Source organism: Drosophila miranda, chromosome 4 (assembly GCF_003369915.1).
Source record: "Drosophila miranda strain MSH22 chromosome 4, D.miranda_PacBio2.1, whole genome shotgun sequence".
NCBI classification, from domain to species: domain Eukaryota; kingdom Metazoa; phylum Arthropoda; class Insecta; order Diptera; family Drosophilidae; genus Drosophila; species Drosophila miranda.
In genome coordinates, this window is record NC_046677.1 from 13844020 (window position 1) to 13862018 (window position 17999).

The 17999-nt window shown below is 42.8% G+C and overlaps 3 protein-coding genes across 3 annotated transcripts; 2 read left to right on the forward strand and 1 right to left on the reverse strand.

Moving 5' to 3' along the window:
* The first annotated feature begins 3221 nt into the window (after positions 1-3221).
* On the forward strand, positions 3222-3904 carry LOC108162219. Its single transcript, XM_017296839.2, has one exon. The coding sequence runs from the start codon at positions 3287-3289 to the stop codon at positions 3869-3871; it is 585 nt and encodes a 194-aa protein (XP_017152328.2). The 5' UTR covers positions 3222-3286; the 3' UTR covers positions 3872-3904.
* A 9019-nt stretch (positions 3905-12923) lies between these two features.
* LOC108162217 (insulin-like growth factor-binding protein complex acid labile subunit) lies at positions 12924-15031 on the forward strand. Its single transcript, XM_033393311.1, is given in 5 exon segments — positions 12924-13725; positions 13728-13801; positions 13946-14529; positions 14591-14789; positions 14848-15031. Coding segments are annotated over 5 exon segments (1689 nt in total). The 5' UTR covers positions 12924-12947; the 3' UTR covers positions 14902-15031.
* On the reverse strand, positions 14928-17215 carry LOC108162214 (long-chain-fatty-acid--CoA ligase heimdall). Its single transcript, XM_017296832.2, has 2 exons — positions 16090-17215; positions 14928-16026 (listed from the first exon to the last, which is right to left on the reverse strand). The coding sequence occupies exons 1-2, from the start codon at positions 17181-17183 to the stop codon at positions 15051-15053; spliced, it is 2070 nt and encodes a 689-aa protein (XP_017152321.2). The 5' UTR covers positions 17184-17215; the 3' UTR covers positions 14928-15050.
* Positions 17216-17999: the final 784 nt, after the last annotated feature.

The window sequence follows — 17999 nt, forward strand, 5'->3', positions numbered from 1 at the left end:
GGGAGCAGAAAAATTTTGAAATGAATTTGATTCAGTGTGATATCACAGGTGTCTGGATACAACATTTCGTTGCTCTGAGACCCAGGCGTCAAACAAGATGGACGGACGGACGGACAGACGGACAGACGGACAAACCGACAGACGTATGTACATTGCTCTATCCACTCTATCCACAAATCTCATATACCCCTATACTCCTTTTGAGTATAGGGTATTACAACCCTTATAAGCGAAATCCTGCACACGACATGTAATTGCTCTCTGCAATTCTCGTTTATTTTCTTTTCCATCATGCGTTTGTGCATCTCGAGTCAAGCCTAAATATGAATTATAAGATTGATGAGAGCTATGACGTTGACCACCTTTGCTTTACAGGAAGGAAAACTGTGGATAATCAATTTGAAATCCAAGTTGAAAACATTGCACAACTCATTAAAGATATTCTGTGACTAATCAAACATTAAACTCTGACCTTGAACACTGTATTAAATATTTAACTGCCTGTCAGACACAGCCATCAATCATTTCTATTCACGAGTGCCAGCAAGTAAGAAGCCCCCAAAAGATCTCCGTCGCCATGTGGAATCTTGTGGCGGTTCTACCAGCAATCCTACTAGTTTTTCAAGGACTTCCAGCCCCGTCCAGCTCCGATCCAGTGTGGGGCTTAGAGTTTCTCACGAATCTAAACGATGTTGTGACAAAAAAGATCAAAAGGTCGATGGAGGAGCTTGAAGATTCCAGCATTTTAGAGGCTAAGGAAAGCTACCTGAGTCTCAAGGAGGCTGCCGAGCTGCCATTCCTCCAGCTGGATGAAAAAATCATGGCTTACAACAACTACGAGAAGGTCTATGGTGTTCGGCAGAACCCAGAGCTGGAATCAGACGCTGACAACACCGCCGAGTTGACGGAAAAGTTTCCTGTGAAGAAACGCACAATATTTACGTTACTATTCGAGACGAGCGTTTTTGCGATCTTCTCGGGACTGGGTATATTCGGTAGTTTAGCCAGTCGCGTTTGGAATGCCCTACTCTGTGATAAGAGAAAAGCAAAGAAGCTCAAAAAGAAGATTGATGCATTGTCCTGTTCGCTCTCAAAGTTTACGTGTAAGAGACCATCGCATAAGTCTTCTTCTTCTTCTTCTTCTTCTTATTATGGTATTTTTGATATTTTTTACTATTCTTCTTCTTCTTCTTCTTATAAGAAAAAGAAGAAAGGTAAGAAGAAAAAGGATAAAGATTGCGAGGAAATACAAGCTATAATTACAGATATATATAAAGACTAATTAAACTTGAGAGACTTTTCATTCATTCCACCACAAAGAAGTTTGGTAAAACACTGGGAAAATTCAATCCATTCAATCACTTCGCAATCCATTAAAGATAATCATTTGACCTCCAACCTCATCAATGAGCTAGATGAGCTTGTGATATAACTATATGAATACTGACGCGTCTGAGACTCTACGAGCGGTTTGTCAACCGCGTCTAACAGGCCATTGTCAGTGATGAGAAACAGCTAATGAAACTAAAAAATGCTGTATGCCATAAATAATTCGATGATTTGATGATTTGAATGACGGTGACAGCTTGGGAGATCTTTCTTTAGTTTCTGGCGTAAATTTCTAAACATTTCTACATAATTATTTTGTTTTCTTTTTTTGTATTTGACCGCTTTTGGAGCGAATTGAGTGGTCGCAAGACGATGAAGCTGGAATGCCCAGATAATTGCAGGGCTCGGAGCAAGATTGGTTAGTGATGCATGATTTTATTGTTGATGGACTGATTAAATCGTTGAAGTAACTGTTGCGAACGATGTTTTGTTATAGTTGTGGAGTGCTGTTTTACAATGTACATTAGTAAGGTGTATCGATGTTGTGTTATTTATACAATAAAGTTGACAAGAGAAGTCTAGTGTGGTTGTATTTTAATAACATAAGGTAGCCTTCAAAAGGCTGCACCAGAAAGTGGAAACAACAGAAGGTTGCTCCTCCAGACGACTTCCGATGGCACCCAGTTCCCATAAAACCAAATGTGCATATGTCCACTAATCTAGCCAGAGAAATTTTTCCTGGCCTCTAGGTGTTGTTCATGCCAGGATATTGACTACCCTCGAACAAAAAAAGCTTTGTGTTTGGATAGTATTTATTGAAGGATTGAAGTTTTAAAGGTGTGTTTCTTTTTTTCCAGAAACAAAAAGCTGAACAGATGGAAATACTTGAGGAACCGCAAAAATTTTATGTATTTAAGGACTAGGAGGAGTACATCAGGGAATCCAAAAAGTAAAATGCAATTTCTGCATTATCAGAGTATATATTCGATAAATAAACTTAAAAGAAAGCAAAATCTAAAACAGCCGCTTTTTGAATTTTGAAGCACTCCAAAAACACTAACAAAACGAGGAGGAACGTTGTGAGTCGCTGCTACGGCCGCGACTCTACATTTATACCCGACACTCAGTGAGTATGGCTCCCCTGCGCCTGAGGGCTAATATAATGCACGACAAAGCGTGAGCGAGAGAAAGCCCCGTGGACGGCGTTCCGTAGCCACTGCAAATTGATTTGTTCCTTCTGGCTATAATGATAATCCGATCAGATCCAGATTCGGCGGTCAGCTAGATATGGTCATTCTTCACGATTCTATGGTTTTGGTTTTTTCCGTATCTTGCAAATTGTGGATGATACAGATTTTCGTTATTTGTGTGGGTGGAGAGGGGAGCAGAAAAATTTTGAAATGAATTTGATTCAGTGTGATATCACAGGTGTCTGGATACAACATTTCGTTGCTCTGAGACCCAGGCGTCAAACAAGATGGACGGACGGACGGACAGACGGACAGACGGACAAACCGACAGACATATGTACATTGCTCTATCCACTCTATCCACAAATCTCATATACCCCTATACTCCTTTTGAGTATAGGGTATTACAACCCTTATAAGCGAAATCCTGCACACGACATGTAATTGCTCTCTGCAATTCTCGTTTATTTTCTTTTTCATCATGCGTTTGTGCATCTCGAGTCAAGCCTGAATATGAATTATAAGATTGATGAGAGCTATGACGTTGACCACCTTTGCTTTACAGGAAGGAAAACTGTGAATAATCAATTTGAAATCCAAGTTGAAAACATTGCACAACTCATTAAAGATATTCTGCAACTAATCAAACATTAAACTCTGACCTTGAACACTGTATTAAATATTTAAATGCCTATCAGACACAGCCATCAATCATTTCTATTCACGAGTGCCAGCAAGTAAGAAGCCCCCAAAAGATCTCCGTCGCCATGTGGAATCTAGTGGCGGTTCTACCAGCAATCCTACTAGTTTTTCAAGGACTTCCAGTCCCGTCCAGCTCCGATCCAGTGTGGGGCTTAGAGTTTCTCACGAATCTAAACGATGTTGTGACAAAAAAGATCAAAAGGTCGATGGAGGAGCTTGAAGATTCCAGCATTTTAGAGGCTAAGGAAAGCTACCTGAGTCTCAAGGAGGCTGCCGAGCTGCCATTCCTCCAGCTGGATGAAAAAATCATGGCTTACAACAACTACGAGAAGGTCTATGGTGTTCGGCTGCACCCAGAGCTGGAATCAGACGCTGACAGCACCACCGAGTTGACAAAAAAGTTTCCTGTGCAGAAACGCACAATATTTACATTACTATTCGAGACGACCATTTTTGCGATCTTCTCGGGACTGGGTTTATTCGGTAGTTTAGCCAGTCGCGTTTGGAATGCCCACTCTGTGATAGGGCAAAGACAAATAAGCTCAAAAAGAAGATTGATGCATTGTGCTGTTCAATCTCAAAGCTTACGTGTAAGAGACCATCGCATAATAAGAAAAAGGATAAAGATTGCGAGGAAATACAAGCTATAATTACAGATATATATAAAGACTAATTAAACTTGAGAGGCTTTTTCATTTATTCCACCACAAAGAAGTTTGGTAAAACACTGTGGAAAATTCAATCCATTCAATCACTTCGCAATCCATTAAAGATAATCATTTGACCTCCAACCTCATCAATGAGCTAGATGAGCTAATGAGCTTGTGACAACCAAGATCAGAGAAACCAGAATTTGTACAAAGAGAGTTATATGAATACTGACGCGTCTGAGACTCTACGAGCGGTTTGTCAACCGCGTCTAACAGGCCAGAGTCAGTAATGAGAAACAGCTAATCAAACTAAACGAGTGGGAACGTTGTGAGTTGCTGCGGAGACCGCAACTCTACAGTTATACCCGATACTAAGTCAGTATGGTTCTCCTCCGGCAGACGCCGCTAATATTAAACGACACGACAAAGAGTGTGTGCGAGAGAGACAGAAAATCAGTCTGAGCGTGACGTCGGGCGCTGCTTAGCCACTGCAAATTGATTTGTTCCTTTTGGCTATAAAATGATCGATCTGATCGGATTCAGCATCTGATAGATATGTTATTATGTATGATTCTGCGTTTTTAGTTTTCTCGAATGTGCAATATTGTGATGCAACAGATTTTGTCTTTGTCGAATGGTGGCAAATTTTAATATACTTTTTATAGTGAACTAAAGTGCGGATATCAATTTGTTATCTATCGTTAATAGTCTCTGAGATTTTGAATATAGATTTTGTCTTTGCACGAATGTGGCGAATTTTGAAACAACTCGTCTCGTCGATATATTTGAGTGTGATACTAATTTGTTCTTGCTTTTATAGTCTCTGAGATCTAGTGTAATGTTTTACTCTAGCAGCGCTATGCTACGTGTGTGTTAGAGAGAGACAGGGCGAGAAAAAATTAAATTGTTTTCTTGATGCTGGCTATAATAATAATACGATCCAATTCAGATTCTGCAGTCTAAAAGATATGGTCATTCTCTACGAATCTGCGTTTTTGGTTTTCTCGTATCTTTAAAATTGTGGATGCCACAGATTTTCGTTCTTTGTGGGGGCGGAAGTGGGCGGGGCGAAGTTTTGAAATATTCTTGTAGCAGTGACATATCACAGAAATCTGGATCCACAACATCGTTGCTCTAGCTTCTATAGTCTTTGAGCACTAGGCGCTAATAGGGACGGAAAGACGGACAGACGGACGGACGGACAGACAGACAGGGCTCAATCCACTCGGCTATTGATGCTAATCAAGAATATATATACTTTGTGGGGTCGGAAACGATTCCTTCTGGACGTTACACACATCCATTTTCACTACAAATCTAATATACCCCAATACTCATTTTGAGTATCGGGTATAAAAATGCTGTATGCCATAAATAATTCGAGTGACGATGATTTGGATGACTGTGACAACTTGGGTGACCTTTCCTTAGTTTCTGGCATAGATTTCTAAACATTTCTACATAACATAATTATTTTGTTTTCTTTTTTTATATTTGACCGCTTTTGGAGCGAATTGAGTGGTCGCAAGACGATGAAGCTGGAATGCCCAGATAATTGCAGGGCTCGGGGCAAGAATGGTTAGTGTTGCATTATTTTATTGTTGTAGTGAGATTAACTGATTAATTGGTTGATGTAACTGTTGCGATCGATGTTTTGTTATATGTAGTTGCGGAGGGCTTGCAAGGTGTGTTTTACAATGTACATTAGGAAGGTTTATCGATGTTGTGTTATTTATACAATAAAGTTGACAAGAGAAGTCTAGTGTGGTTGTGTACATGCGTTTTACAAAGTATTTAAATAACAGAAGGTACCCTTCAAAAGGAACCAACAGAAGGCTGCACCAGAAAGTAGGATCGACAAAAGGTTGCTCATCCAGACGACTTCCGATGGCACCCAGTTCCGGGTAATCAAATTTCTTTCCTGTGTTTTGATTCAAAATTCCAAATTGGCTTCATAAATAAATTTGGTCAATTCTCTAAAGAAAAGATACTCTTTCATGAGCAGCAAATCCCTGACGCTGTGAGCTTATTCTAGCGGCTGTTTCGGGTGTTTGTAATTTCAACTCAACAATATCAGATTGTAACTGATCAAGTGAGAAAGAATTTTAGTACACGAGTAAATCAAGAAAAATGTGATTTTTGAAGTTATCTGCACTGCATATTCCTGCATGGAAGCCACGAATGTTCTATTTTTTGTCGATACCTTAGAAGACAGTCGTGCCATTGCAATACACATTCCTCGACTCCGAGAAAATGGAATGAAAATTAAATCCGTGTGGCAAACATACGAGAACATGGCTGCCGAAATTGCACTCGCACTTGACGGTCGGGGCTGAGCTCATTTGGCATTTCGATTCGAGGTAGGGTTCACATTACTCATAGCGAATCGAGTAAATATGATAAATGATATGCGACTGAAGGGACTTATGCTATTGGACCCGCGATGGCCGAGGCTGCCATTTTAATTCAGGGCACGTTGATATGGGCTTATCAGGCGATGGGGAGAAGACCGAAGCAGTCTGGCAGAACCAGGCCCAACAAGGACAAACACTTTATCGGAATTTTATTCCCTTCGATGGCTTCAAAGGAAGGCAATGGCAGGCGCACTGGTCAGCGGAAGTTTGACCAACTGCAACTACTCGCAGGGACATGGCACCTTTACGCGAATTTTCCATTACGCTCGGAAAGGTCCTTCTCACTCGCTCCGACTCTCGTTTACCCATACCCGGGCACTGCTCTGTCTGAGGCGTTCTGGTTGCTTTAATGCAATAATCCTTGAATGTCGGACGCACGAACGAGTTGATAAGAATTTCAATTTTTATGACAAGTCAACTTTTCCAGCCGCCAACAACATAGCGGCCAAACGAAAAGGACTCAATCGTGCCAATGGCGGACAATAAGAATAATGGCAACAACAACAACAACAACAACAACACCAGCAACTGCAACTGCAAAAGGTGCAACAAATGCAACAACTGCAATAATAATAACATGGCCGATTGCACCATTACCGCTACGAACACTCTCGAGTCCCTCTGCAGCTCTGCAGCTCTGCTCCTTTGTCCTTATATTTCATCCATTTACACCTGGTACTCGTGGATGTCAAGGGTATACTGTGTTCTTCAGCATGATCTGCACTTATTGACAATTATAAGAGCAAGAAGCATATACATATATCGTTGTGCTGATTCATGGTGTATACACTTGTATGGGTCTAATCGTTGAAGTTATTTGTAGGTCCGTTACCTATTTAACTGCCGGACAAAGTGAAAATCGAATAACTACTCGTATTCTCACCATAAAGTGGATTTTTTCCAAGTAGAAATTTATTGTGAAATATTCTTTGCAGATAATTTTCACTATAAAAAATACAGACTCTTAGGGGTATCCTACATTCGGAACCCTCGACTATAGCAATTTGACTCGTTGTGATATATATGTAGGTATGTATGTATTTTGGCCTGCAGTCTGCAGCTGGAGCGTTATGATTTATTGGCATGCAACACGGAGCTCTCTCCCGGAAATGTGTGTGCAGTCAGCCATTTTGATGCGAAAGAGGGTTGACTGCGGCAGCCCGGAGGCACTGCAGCAGCCAGTTGTCGCTGTTGCAACCATGAGCTCAGATACCACTCGGTTTGTTTCGGTACGGTACGGATTGCCTTTGCAAACGACTGTCAACAAATTTGCATCTCCATCCATCTGCAATGCCACACTAGGAAGCATTCCCCGTTGGCGTCTGTGTTGGGTTAATTGCTGAACGAACGGTCGTCATGGAAGGAAGTTTTCTGTCATGGCTGAACGGTGTGTTTTGAGGGGCAGAAGTAATTTACTGCCCTATAAAATATTAATATTCAAAATATGAAAATACAATGATGAGGAAATACAATGAAAAGACCAGCCAATGGATATTAATTTGCCCAAACGAGTAGCTAGAATAAAGCTAAAAGTGTACCAGATATACATTATAGATTTCTGGACCTACATATGATATCTATGCATCTTTCTTTATCGAAACTTTCTATTCAATTCCAAACGCACGAAAGATTAAATCTATTGCTAGATGATAAACTATTCACTACTCAAACTCTTAAGCGTGAGTTTCTTACTGATTCGAAAATTTTAGAAACCATTTTCAACCTTTTATTATAGCCCTTAATAAATTATTAAATTCCACGTGATTCGAGCATCTCTCAAAATTCATTTAGAGCTTTTAATCGTAACTTCATTTGGAATGGAAATGATGCACATGCAAAACTTTTCACTCACTTTATTTTCATTTTATTTGGTTTCTGGTTTTTGTTAAGCCCCACACCACAAATCCCCAGAAAATTACGTCGATTATTCAATCATTTTGCTATCATCCTTTTTGCAATTCGCTTTCAGCAGTTGGCGCAGCCACAGGGGGCTGCAAATGCAGACAGACATGACTCTGATTTGTTGAAAGTTTCGTTGTCAGCAGCAATTAAAACAACAACGCCTACGCCCGCCCCCTGCTCCCACTCCCAGTAAGCCCACTAAAAAATGCACAGAAATTACGAGAGTTGTGCTGCACTAAAAGCCAACACAAAAACGGAAAACTGCAAACAAAAACCAAATTGAAGCCTGGCTTCCCACACCACCGATGGAATATGTTCGACTGGCCCTGGGACTAGACCTACGACTGGGACTGAGACTGAAACTAGAACTGGACCTATGGCTGGACGAAGAACTGGGACTGGGAGTGGGAGTGGTCCGGGAAGCGAAGGGAAAATGAAATTAAATACGGAAAAGCATGAGGGCGGAAAAGCGTCAGCCGACCAGCAAGCAGGCTGTACATATAAAGCGGAATTTTCCTGAAAGTCAGTCCGTGGCAGAGCTATTTCAGGTCCTGTCCTTGTCCGTATCCGCATCCGCATCCGCATTCGTGTCCGTGTCGTTTCCCTCGTTTATTGTTCGCATGCCAAAATTTTAGCTGCACACAAAATAAATAAATACATAGATACACACGCACACATGTGCAGAAGAAATGGTTGCAACATCAAAGACGAAAAAGGAAACCCAAGCTAAATGCAGTCCTGTGTTTCCTGTAATGAAAACTTTAGAACTTTTGCTCTTCTGTCACTTTTTCATACCCTTGCAGACCTTAGTTTACAGACCATTACGTTTTTGAACCAATAGATCTGCAAGAGTATCTTACGATTCGGGCCCAAAAAAAAAGCATTCCTACTTGGTTTCTTGTCTTCTTTAGTTTTGTTTTGGCTTAAAAAAGAGGAAAAATAGATTGAGAAATTCGCATTGTGTTGCAGTGCAATTGTTGTTCCAGCAAATAAAGTAAAAATTCTATTAAAATTGAAAGGGCAGGGATTCGGCAACAAACAGTCACGAAGCGAGCTTAGCCTCTACGAGTATTTTTCTGGCCGTTGTTTGGACTTCGCCACCGGTCAGAATTGCAATTACAATGAGCCAAGGGTAGCGCAGAAGGAGCTGTGAAGGGGGATCCACGGGCCAAGGTCCATTCATGCCGGATGAGGGCTGGAACAAGAATAAACCGTATAGAGGACGGACAATGCTCCTATTGAAATATTTATAGTGATAGCAAAGAAGGCGAGGAGTTTCAAATGAAGCTGATTTCTAGGGAAATTAATGTGAAATGGCCAAAATAATTAGAGCGAAAAGAAAGGTACTTAATAACTGTAAAATAATAGTATGTATGTATCTCCTCGAAACAGTTTCTTTAAACCTGTAAAACGTATGCCTTCCTTTAAGTGCAAAAATAAACGTAAGCGAATTTTTCTTTAACTTGAGCGATGCTCTATATCAATCAGCCCAACCCCAGCCCCAGCCCCTGTACCTGCCATAGTTTCCTCTCAAATTGCACTTCAAGTTCACGTTGAACTACTGTTAGATGATATATTCCATTTATCATGTGCTGCATCCGACTTGAGCCAAATCTCCGGCAATCCGGCAACTTCATTTCGCGTAACTATCACTCATATCGTATAAGTAAATCATATGGCACTTTCTGTTCATTACGCGAGCCAAATGGGTGAGCTCCAGCATAAAAACGAAGCAAATCAGAGAAGCTCCAAAAAAGACTAGCGCAAAAATATGGAGGAAAATTTATTTTGCGGAACTAAATTGAAATAATTTTGGCAGCTGAAATGTGTACAAAAATATTTTAATACCAGGCACACACACAAAGATGGAAGGAGTTGGAGTCCCTGAAATGGAGCCGAGAGTACCGTCCCAGACTTATTTTTGCAAATAAAAACAGTTTTGCTTTTCCCAACTATTCCTCCAGACCATCTGCAGTGCTTCTGGCAAATATGTTGGCTGTTATGTTCTGTTCTGCCTTCCTCGACGACTACGGCTCCGCTGGCATTGGGCCAAGTCTTCGTAATTTCAGCTTTTTTGTCTATTGGCCAAAGGAAACTGGAGCGCAGCTAAAGCGTCGGGAAGGCAAACAAGCAAGCGGCAGTGCAGACAAGAAGTACATATTAAATTTGTCATTTTAGCACAGTGGCTGGGTCCGGCCGCGGGGGCGCGCCAGCCAAAGTTCAACTCAATTGCAGTCGTTGCAGTGGCAGTTGAAAAGCGCATTTGCCCATGGAAATCGAATTAAGCTTCCACTACAAAGGAGAGGGAACATTTTAATCGGTCTGCTAGTGAAGGTGTCACAGGGCTATCAATTAATCAATATAACTTACAGCTCGAAAGTGTGCAACGGAAACCTTTGCTGAAGCTGGTCATTCGTATTAAAAATCAACCAAAGAAAAATACCATATTAGTTTTTAAAGCTGTTATCAGCGTTGGAGGACTGAGGTACTATTTTAATATTTAATTATTGCCTTTTCATCACCTAATCAACACAGTAACCTATATTCAGTATGATGAAAAAGTACGAATAAAATTATGCAATAGATACCAATTGTGATCAACAGTTCTGAAGCTTTCGGAGCAGTCAAATCATGTGTAAAAGTCTTAAGACTTAAGAGTGTTAAGTTAACTATAAAAGATGAAAGAGATATATTAATATTTTGGTTTGGCCCCTAATCAGAGCTTGATATTTTATTATTCTATTGAATACCACATCGTTATAGATTGAAGAAATATAAATACAATTTAAGGTTCGATTAAACAAATAAAAGCCCGCACGCTTGCAAATTATCTCCATATGATATTAAACATTTTTGAATTGCTGATCAGATGAATTGATGAAAATATAAAAAATAATACTCGGGCTGTGTGAATACCATAAGGATTTCCACTAAACATTCACTTGAAATGCACATATTTATGTACATATAAGTATGTGAAATATATTACAGATAAGGGTGGAGCTGCTTCCGTCTTATTGTTGCAAGCTTTTGGGAAAAACACAACAAGCTTTGTAATATTTCTTTATAGCTCGAATATTTCCTAATGAATATGAATAATCTATTTTGAATAATTGCTTGGATCAATTTTTGTGCAAGTGTAACAGTAAGCAATTCTAGTAACATGCAAGGCAGTCCAGTTGCACCGTCCAACGTATAAACCAACAAATATGCAAAATTGTAGAGCAGAAAGAAGAGGCGAACAATCCAAAGAATCCAAAAATGATGCAAAAATGTGCGTGTGAGCATGTCGCAATTGCGTGACTCCCAGTCATATACGGCAACCAGCACCTATCGATATGTTCCCACTCTTTTGTTGCAATCGTCGACGGTTGGTTCGGGCTCATCGGGTCTACCACAATGCAAGCATTATCCGATAGCAGCGCTAGTGCAGTAACAAGTATGTGCCAATGGTAAGCCTTTGGGTTCGCTGCCCTGGATCCAGTACTTGCCACACTTCAATTTCAATTTGTAGCTCGTGCCACAGCAACAACAATTTTGGCCGAGGCTCAAAACTCAAATTAATATGGTACATAACAACAATTGTGGCAACGGGCAAATTTGTACAGTCATAATCGTTTTACTTGCCAGGTAGTTTTGGTGGTTCTGTCCGGGCTTTGTGTGGATGCCTCTGTCCTATCCATTGGTTAAGTGCATTGCTTGTTGCGGCTTTTCCTCTATAGCCCTCTCACTCTTTAAATCTCTTGCTATTTCTCTCTCTCTCTCTCTCTCTTGGACAGCTCTAAGCTGCTACTGGTGCTGCCACACAGACATTCTCGTAATGCCGTCAAAATCCGCAGGCAAATAGGATAAAGTAAAAGTTGAAATGCAGGTGAAAAGCAAATATACAAATAAACCAAACCGACATAGGACAGGACGGAATGAAAGAGACCGAAAGAGAAGAAACAGAAACAGAGACAAGAGTGGGCCTGGGGGTTGGCAGTGGAGGAGATTTCAATTGTGGAAATTGCATATTTTAATTGAAATATTCATAGGTCTGTAGGAAGCACTATGCGTCTGAATTAATTTTGAGTATTTATATTTGGTTTGTAAATGTTGTTGATTTGTTTAATAATAAATGCAGGTGTCATTGCAAAGAATACTCGTACATGCAATACACATACGTTTCAAAGACAAGTATGTCTTACCACATTTATGTATTAGAGTAAAATACATATATTCAATTTCGCAAAAATTACTTTCCAATACATACATTGGAGTATTTATAAAAATAATTTACCTTAATAAGCTGTAATTGAAGTAAAGGATAGTATTGATCTAATTAAGTCTACACAATTTTACTTCTAAAGCATTATATGAGTGTGCTATACGAAGAGTTAGGAGCTACGAAAACTATGATATGACAAAAACATGATATCTTTTATGTAGTAAAACTCTTTTTTTTTACCTGGATCCTTATCTTAGAACCTAGATATTACATTGCTCTATACAATCGGAGTTTCCCCAGAAGTTCTTTAGAATTCATTGCCATACCCCACATTTTCCGACCTGATGCATTTGGCGAAATCTTGAAACGGTGGGCATGTATGTTTTTTTTTTTTACTGGAAGCGGAGTAAATATTGTCTTCGGACAAACGTCGGGTAGTTGATCAACAGATTCACTATCTTGACGGGTTGTCAACTGGCTCCACAAGCAGCTGCAATGAGATAAGGCCCTGTAGTTACAGAAGCGCCGAGCCATTGGGTTAGTCTCCAGCGAAATGTGCCACGCGGTGTACCAAATATTATTCTGGCTCTGGATGCTGCTTTACAGCGGCTCCAGGGTCAGCTGCCTGCAAATGAGTAATTGCAACAAAACAGAGGTGACGATGATCCGGGGAATGGAGCTCCTGACATCACTGACTCTCAGCAACTGCAGCCTGCCGCACCTTGAGAACGCTTTCTTCATGCGATTCGGCAACCTCCTGCACCTGGAGCTGCAACATAGTGGTCTGAGTAGCTTGGAGGACTTCTCCCTACATGGTCTGCCCCGGCTGCAGTCCCTCTCGTTCGCCCACAACAGCCTGAGCAAACTGAGATCGTGGTCCAGCGATCCCTTGGAAGCACTTGTATCCCTGGATCTCAGTCACAATAGGCTGTCCAGCCTGGCCGCCCACAGCTTCGTGCTCTACCCCCAACTGCAGATGCTCGACTTGGCCTCCAATCAGATCAATCAGATCGCAGATGACACCTTCTATGGCCTCTCGCACTTGAAGCATCTCCAGCTCAATGGAAATCGAATGATGCTCATCGATGGCAGCCAGTTTCACGGCCTGCATCGTCTTTCTCTTCTGACGCTTCAACATAATCTGATCGAAGGCGTGGATCCAGGCGCCTTTGAGAGCAATACACATCTACGAAGTCTCCGTCTGGACGGGAATTTATTAAACTGTCTTCAATTCCTCACCCAAAGCGGTCTTGCTCGGTTGGTTCATCTGAATCTAGCGAACAACCTACTGAAGAAGCTGGAGCCGCAGGGATTTGTGACAAACATTGAGCTCCAGACCTGGACTTGAGTCGCAACAATTTTACTGAACTAACGAAGGAAAGCTTAGTGGGATTGGATTCCTTAGAGGTGAGTGGTTATGAACGGTCAATAAAATAGACTACAGATTGTTCTTTGTTCCAATACAAAAGTTGTAAAACTTGTTATTACCTCTGAGCCTCTGTCCGATTGTAAACATCTTGTACATCCTTTATGCTGATCCTCCATCCACAGCGACTCAACATCAGCCACAATAATCTCTCCCATATCGAGGATGGCAGTCTGGAGTCGCTTGCCAGTCTGCTCCAAGTCGACGCCAGCTTTAATCAACTGACATCCGTATCGGAAAGTTTGTTCCATGCCAACACCCAACTGGAGGAGATAATTCTTTCCCACAATCGAATCAGAGATATATCGCCCAAGCTGATGCAATATCAGACGCATTTGCGGCATCTAAAACTGGACGGAAATGCTCTTATCGAAGCCTCTTTCTTGCAAAGACTGCCGCCAGCCCTAAATCGTCTGTCCCTGATTGTGGATCTCAGCTCGAATCGCCTTCAAACGGTCAATTTGAACAGTCTGCTTCATTTTGGGCACATCAATCTGGCGGATAACCACTGGAGTTGTGCCTGGTTGGTGAAGAATTTGCTACTTAGAGCTCCTCCTTCCCTCAACTTTGCTCGGAACTGGAGCCTCTTGAGCGATTGGAGCGAGGACTTGACTAAGGTTCAGGGCATAGACTGTATCGAGGACGCACGCAACCGTTCGATTGTACTCCTGAGTATCGGCGAGGTCATCCATAGCAAAGTTCAGTGTGGGTAAGTCCAATCGAGATCCCATAAGTAGATCACATCTATAAAAAATTTCTTTGGGTGAATAGAAATCGTTTGACGAGCTAAATCCAGCGCCACCGCCACTGACATGGCCCAAGATTCCCACAGACCGCTTTGACTCGCGATCGGTGATCATTTGGATGCTGGTGGCCATAGCAATCACCTTTGCCTGTCTGCGTTGGCTTAGGCGCTTTGTGGATCGCAAGGAGCAGAGCAAACGGAAACTGAAGGCCATCAATGAAGTGGTCAGTTGATATACCGGATCTCTTTTCGAGCCCACACTTAACCGCTTCTATACTTCAGTACATCAGCAAAATGGAATCGCAGCCCATCAGACATGATCGCGAGAGATCATAGTCCACAGGCCGTAGCAACAACTTCAATTCAATCAAGCCAATATATAATATAAATATCAGTGTCTAGAAGACACAGTCACACAACTACATGTGCCAAAGTTCATTAATATATATAAACCTAAACTACGAAATCGTCTTAAAAGCGAACATTCAGTTATACAAACGCTCAATGATCTGGGCGTACTTGGCATGGACTATGTTGCGCCTAATCTTGAGTGTGGGTCCCAGCTCGCCGGTGGCCAGGGAGAACTCGTGCGGCATGAAGGCGAACTTCTGCACCCGTTGGGCATTCGAAATGGAATTCTTGTTTGCCCGCTTGATGCCCGCCTCGATGGCCTCCAGGAGCTTTGGCTCCGCCGTTATCTGCAGAGCCGCCGACATGGCAGCCGTGTCGTTGGGCAATTGCAGGTCGGCAGGAATGCTCAGAAGCTCAGAAAGACGGGTCTGATTGAGGCCCACTTCTTGCAGCCACTCGATAGTCTCCTCCCGCAGGTCGTCCAGCGGGATGCCCGTCGTGGGATCGGATTTCGTTTTCAGCGACAGCAGAACTGTGAGATACTTGCGATGGTCGCCGACCAGCAGGGCATTACTTACGCATGGCAGCTCCTTCTTAATCAGCTCTTCGATGTGCACGGGCGGAATGTTCTCGCCGCCAGCCGTGATGATCAGTTCCTTGAGTCGGCCAGAGATCACCAAATTGCCGTGCTGATCGAAGTAGCCGAGATCACCAGAGAGCAGCCAACCGTCCGCATTGATGGTTTCCTTGGTCTTCTCCGGCTGGCCCAGGTAGCCCATGAAGTTGCTGCGTCCCCGCATGATAATCTCCCCCTTCCCACTAGCATCGGGCTCTTGGACCTTCACCGCCACCCCAGCAATCGGCTGACCTGAGCTGAAAAGATTCGAGATCTCCGTGTTCAGGGTGATGGCTCCGCCACTCTCTGACATTCCGTAGCACTCGCCCAGCGCTATGTCCAGGCCCAGGAAGAAGTTCTTCATCTCATCGGAGGTGGGGGCCCCGCCAGTCAAAAAGCATCGGCAGTGATCCAAGCCCATCATCTGCCGAATGGGTCGGATCATGCGTGAGGCTAACCAGTATTTGGTAATGGCGTAGATCGAAGGCTTCTCTCTGCAAAATGGCGAAAGTTAGTAACCCTTCGGATCCACTTCTAATCGAAGTTCCAAAACTCACCCTGCCATCACTGCCAATTGGTATTCAGCCACCGCCGCACGGGCCTTGGACAGCAGCAGTCTCGAGTAGGGCTTGGCCTTGGCCTCTGCGGCCACCAGACGTTCCTGGAACTTTTCGAAGACCCGCGGCACACCGAAAATACGCGTCGGCTTGGCCTTCTGGAACGTTCGCACCAGAGTTCCCTTGAGCGCATCCTTGTCGGCAAATGTCACACAACCTCCGTGTTCTAGGCCAAGGAAGACATCGAATATTTGGGCAGCGATGTGACTGAGGGGTAGAAAGCTGACCATGCGCTCCTCGCCATCCTGTACGTCCTTCATGCTGGCAGATGCGGACTTCGCATTGAAGACAATGCTGTCGTGGGTGAGCATCACCGCCTTGGGCAGACCCACAGTCCCGGAGGTGAAGATCAGCATGGCGCATTCGTTGGCATACACCCGACTCTCTCTTTCTAGTAGCTCCTTCTTTAGATCGTTTGAGTAAGTCTTCTCCTCAAGCTGCTTCCAGCTGTAGTAGCCCTCCTCTTTGTCAACGAAGGCTTCATAAGGTCCGTGCAGTTGAATGACTGTCTTCAGGCGTGGCAGTGTGTCCTTGATGGCTCTCAGCTTGGCCATCTGCTGGGAATCATCCACAACACAGACCGTGGCCTCGCTGGTGGCCAGCACATGACGCACTGCCTCCGCCGAGTTGCTGGGATAGATACCAGCCACAACGGCACCAGCTCGCAGGGCTCCCAGCTCGGCAAAGAACCACTCGGGGCAATTGAAAGCCAAGACGCCAAGCGAGCTGCGTTCCTCCAATCCGACATTAATCAGCATCAGAGCAGCCTGTTCCACTCTCCGCTGATAATCGGCATAGGTCAAGGTGGTCCACCCGTTCCCTCCCGTTCCGGGCGTCTCCCAGACAAGGGCTGGATGCTCCGCGTACTGCTGGCACACATCCTGGAAGCGTCGGGGTATGGTCTGTGGCGGCAGCTGGGACAAGGCACCGGTCCTACCCACATCCAGACACAGCTTGACAGCCCCATGAAGCGAGGTACTGGTGTAGCTGGTGGCAGGCTTAAGGTTTCTCCGCTCCAAGTCTATGTCGTTCATCCTGAAGGCGTGCTCGTCAAATAAACTCCGGGCTCTTAGAGCGGCCGCTATTTAAAGCATCGGTCCATGACGTTGATAAGACTGCCCAGCATCGGTTCGGATCGCTTAGCAGGCAATGACGTTGTGGTTTCGAACATCGGGCGAACAAGGGCGATAAATAGGTTACCGGCTCCAGTAATCTCTCGAGAAGCCAAGCCGACGATTAGTCAACAGCTCGGTCTTTGATCTGGTATGTTCTTCGATTTCATTGACTGACCCTTAGACACATGTTTGCTCCGGTTTGTCCTGGCAGATAAGCCTAAAATGTAGTATTGCGACCCAAATTCTGTTGCAGATTATAAGTGTCATAGGTTAAACAAAAATGGCTTGATTCATTAAAGACTTTCAAACATAATAGAACCCCAGTCAAGGATATTTTTTAATTTAATCATTATTTTGTATTATTCATTTCAATTCATATATTAAGATAACATTAAATATGTATCTTTACAACCCCTTTTATAACGAAAATACTCCGTTTTTCACTTCAAGAATAATATAATAACAATAATATCAAACTTTAAAAGTGATAGAATTTCTCAATTAAATTAAAAAAAAGTATCATTTTGCCAAGACAAATAATATGTACGTAACTTGAATATTATCTTTTCAGAGCAACAACAAACCAATTCAATTTATTGCCTTGATCTGAGGTCATAAGATTGGCACCTATTCAAATAATTGGTGGTATAAATATGTATTTAAATGTACATATGTATACATATGTATGTCCATATCTGGAAAATGTTTATTACCGACGTGGTCCAGGAGAGTTTA